The following is a 4,200-nucleotide window of genomic DNA, read 5'->3' as shown; positions in this document are numbered from 1 at the left end:
ATAAGTTTCAAAACAGTCAGTCCACAGTAAAATGCACACAGCCTGCTTAAAGTTCTAGCTATTTTTCACGAACCGTCGTGACTTCTGTAAAAAGTTGATGTCAGAACTACACAGTCACTGCCTTCAGTCACCACCCCGAGCACCGCCCACCGTCCCACTCTCCTTTTGCCAAACCCCAAGACAACATCGCGTCCATGCCTTTGCTGAGCAAAAACAACACGGAAACTTGTCGAAATATTGTTCCAGCCACAATTAATCACAACAATGTATATACAATTACAAATTATTATATATAAATCGTCAGCTTGTTGTTTTACACACATGCACACAGAGATTATTTCATACACGACACAGTCGTGAGATGCAAGAAACAGAGCATTTTTGACGATCGTTTCTGTCCAGTCTGCTCGTTTTATCGTGTTTAACCACAGCTGTCGTCGGTTTTTTGTCTGGCAGTGGCAGTAGATATGCGATCAAATTCCTAATTTGAGGCTGTATTACGTCAATTCTGGCATCCAACATCACAACAAGATGATATTTTAAGCTCCTTATGATGGTTTTTGGTACTTATACCGCAAATATATATTCTTAAGGACATCAAAACCTAAAATAAAACTCCAGAAAGGTGTAAAATATGTGACCTTTAATAAATCATTAGCTCGTCCATGAACATGATTTCTGCCCGAGTCCTGTCGGATTGCATCGGCTGTGGGGATGAAGACGACAACTCACAACTCACACTCAGTCACGGCGTCATCAAACTACGCCTTTGTCTCGTTGTTTATTTTGAATATGCTCCCTCTAGCGGCGAAAATTAAATATTGTGCCTTTAAGCCATCCTTTCTGAATAGAGACTTTGATACTGAATACTACAAAGAAGTATTAAAGATTATTAATGTCTTGATACAGTGGAAGAATTCTTCAAAGGCGCACCAGGACCACGTGGACGTCCAGGAAATGCAGGGAAAAAGGGACTAAAGGGTAAGATGAGTGCTGAAGTTAATAAACTGCTGGGGTTATTTGGATGTCATGAAGATAGCATGGTGTTAAAAAAATGAATGAATGAATGAATGTATGAATGAATGAATGAACAAGATAATTTCATGTTGTGCATGATATTGTGGGAACCTTAATTGTTTTTAGAGCAGAATAAAGAATTCTTATCTCTTCTCCAGAAACACAAAAGGTGTTTGTTGTTGCCATTTGTTGTCTTTGTTAATCCTGCTATACCGGTGATGATTTTTATTATTTTATCAGGTGACCATGGTCCATGCGATTGCGATGTAAAATCCCCACCTGGTCCTCCGGGTCCTCCTGGTGATGCTGGGGACTTTGGCATGGCAGGCGAGTGGGGTCAGGAGGGTGATCAAGGAGAGCCGGGAACCAGAGGTGTGGATGGTGTGCCTGTAAGTAGACATACACCATGTCTTCATGCCTTGTTAAAGAAAAGTTCACCCAAAAATTATGTTCACCCAAAATTTGTCATTGTTTACTCACCCTCAAGTTGTTCCAAACCTATATTATTTTGTTGGTACTGGTATGTTGGTAACCAAACAGTTGACGGTAGCCATTGACTTCCATAGTATGGAACTATGGAAGTCAATGGCTACCAGCAACTGTTTGTTTAATCCGTCCCTCGGGTCATTTTGACCCGAAACTGATTTTCAAAAAAATTCTAAAAATCGTGTTGATTGTACCGGTCCAACATTTCTTTACTTTTGTCACACTTGCACCGGGAATACACACAAAAAAATTTAGTGGATTCGAGGAGTTTAAATGGGTGCAATAAAAAAAGTAACAAAAGTGTCCCTCGCGGGTCATTTTGACCCACATAGGAATGAATGGAATTTATGAGAAAACGGCGTTTTTTATTACATTTGTTTTTTTTATATATATATACAAAATCTGAGACAATCCAGTAAAGATTTATACCCAAACGAAGGGCTGAGACTACAGAATATCCCCAATGCAGAAAACACTCACATACACAAACTCACATACACACACACACACACATGCACAAACACACACATGGTACACACACTCCCATAGAACACATTATAATATGTTTCATGTTTCTACTGGGACCTTTTTTTTTTTTTTTTACTTACAGTTAAATTTGAGTGATGTGGTGGAGACCAATGAGTTTATATCATATTTATATTTTTAAAATATATTATATATTTATTTCATTTTTGAAACATTTTTGAAACAATTTGAAATTGTCTGAATATACATATGTTTAGGTTATATTTCAGTTAGAATTTTAATTTGTTTTTACAAAATATGGATTTTGTAATGTTTTAATATATATTTGAATCCATAAACAACCAAATTGAAGCCTCAAGATTATCTAATTTCTCATGTTTCACTCGTTTTGCTCAGTTAAAAATCTCCAAAGGATTCTATAGGCCCCTCTAGTGGCTGTAACCATAAAATGCAATTTTATGTCATTTTTCCCCACCAGATGGCATCAGAGACACTCAGTGACTCAATTCCAAGGCCATCTGTTGGTTTTTGATAAAACAGGACTGAAATTGTCTTTATTTGTTTGTTTTTTGGTTTTTTGGTTTTTTTTGGTTAAATAATGTACAAAAACTGTTTATTTGCTTATATTTTCTTTAAAAATATCCAGAATAAAAGGTAAATATAATAAAAATCACCAAAACACACACACACACACACACACACACACACACACATATATATATATATATATATATATATATATATATAAATGGATCAATATAAGATTTCTGGACCAAAAAAAAATTTGTGTCATTTTTAGCAGAATTTTTATTTCCTGGGTGAACTATCCCTTTAAGATCACCTGAGATACATGTATTTGCACTGGCAAATTTTTCAATTTTACAGGGTTCCCCTGGTGCAAGAGGATCACCTGGACCCAAAGGCAGAAAAGGAGAGCTGAGATTCGCTACTCAGAAAGGTGCAATAATCTTCCATTTCATGTTACATACGAGAGTAGATATACATTTTAATATTTTGCCTGCACTTGTGAAATACAGGACAATCTGGTGACCCAGGGGACCCAGGTGCTAGTGGCTTTCCAGGAGTGCAAGGAAGGCCTGGGCTTCATGGAAGAGATGGTGAATCAGGTTTTCAAGGACCTCCTGTGAGTCTTTATCTGATCACTCAAAAACAGCACTAAATAGAAAACTAAATAGATATTGATCAAGTGATGCCAGTTTTAACCAAACTATGCAGTGTAATTAATAATTATCTACATGGTTATTTTCCTTCAGGGAGAAGGTCCCGTAGGTGAGCCTGGAGACAAGGGATACCAAGGTCGGGATGGTCCTCCAGGTCTAATAGGTCAAATAGGACAACATGGTCAAGTTCTTGGAGCAACTAAAGGTCTAAGGGGCCTTACTGGAGACGAAGGACAAGTTGGTATTGATGGAAAGCAAGGGTTACCTGGTGTTCCAGGTGTGTAACAGTATTATTTTAACATCATTGATATACTATTATAGTTTTTGTTAATATTCTAAATTTGATTTATTTTTTTACATGTTCTGTTTTTACATTGATTTTAGTTTTAGTCATTTTGTAGTGTTTTGTCATTTTTAGCATTGTTTATAATGTATGGTTTTATTAATTTCATTTATTATTTTATTTGAGTTATTTTAGTACTTAAAGATAAACTAAAATGAGAAATGTTGCATTGGCAATTAGCTGAAATAAAATAAGCTTTATTTTAGTTAACATTTATATAAAGTAAAACATTTTATGGTTTTAGTTTTAGTTAACAGTGATAACCCTGGTGCTTAAAAATACTGAGATTTATTTTAATCTTATACGCTTCTTTTATTCTTTTTATTCATATCTATCTTACATGTGTTTTACAGGAGACTGTAGCCCGCAAGGAGGAGATCAGTGGAGTATTCCAGGTAAAGATCTCTCTGCTGTCTTAGTGCTTCAACACATAGCTGTCATTCCACCATATATGGTCAATAACCGTACTTTGGCATTATTAACCAAGTCATCAGATTAAGGTGGCTTGAAAGTTGGCATCTTCTTCTTCTTCTTCTTCTGACACAAAATTTAGTCAGTATCTCCTCCTAGAGCTTTAAAGCTACAACCACTGAACTCAGGTGAGACCTTCAGACTGTTCTGAAGTTAGCTGCTATCTTTTCTAACTGATGGTTTTCAAAAAAACAGACTATTCTTACCACCAAAAAT

At 36.0% G+C, this 4,200-nt stretch overlaps 1 protein-coding gene across 1 annotated transcript in view; it reads left to right on the top strand.

Annotated features, from left to right (window-relative positions):
* LOC107688715 (collagen alpha-2(IV) chain-like) overlaps positions 1–4,200 on the top strand; it is a 103,780-nt gene that overhangs the window by 84,957 nt on the left and 14,623 nt on the right. Inside the window, exons 21-26 of the mRNA XM_016486450.1 lie at positions 910–981; positions 1,258–1,406; positions 2,875–2,947; positions 3,027–3,133; positions 3,264–3,447; positions 3,867–3,908. Coding sequence (XP_016341936.1) covers positions 910–981; positions 1,258–1,406; positions 2,875–2,947; positions 3,027–3,133; positions 3,264–3,447; positions 3,867–3,908 — 627 coding nt within the window. The remainder of the gene's footprint in view (positions 1–909; positions 982–1,257; positions 1,407–2,874; positions 2,948–3,026; positions 3,134–3,263; positions 3,448–3,866; positions 3,909–4,200) is intronic.

The sequence above is a fragment of the Sinocyclocheilus anshuiensis genome, unplaced genomic scaffold, assembly GCF_001515605.1.
Source record: "Sinocyclocheilus anshuiensis isolate Anshui unplaced genomic scaffold, SAMN03320099.WGS_v1.1 scaffold9, whole genome shotgun sequence".
Taxonomy (NCBI): Eukaryota; Metazoa; Chordata; class Actinopteri; order Cypriniformes; family Cyprinidae; genus Sinocyclocheilus; species Sinocyclocheilus anshuiensis.
This window is presented reverse-complemented; position numbering and strand designations above follow the sequence as displayed.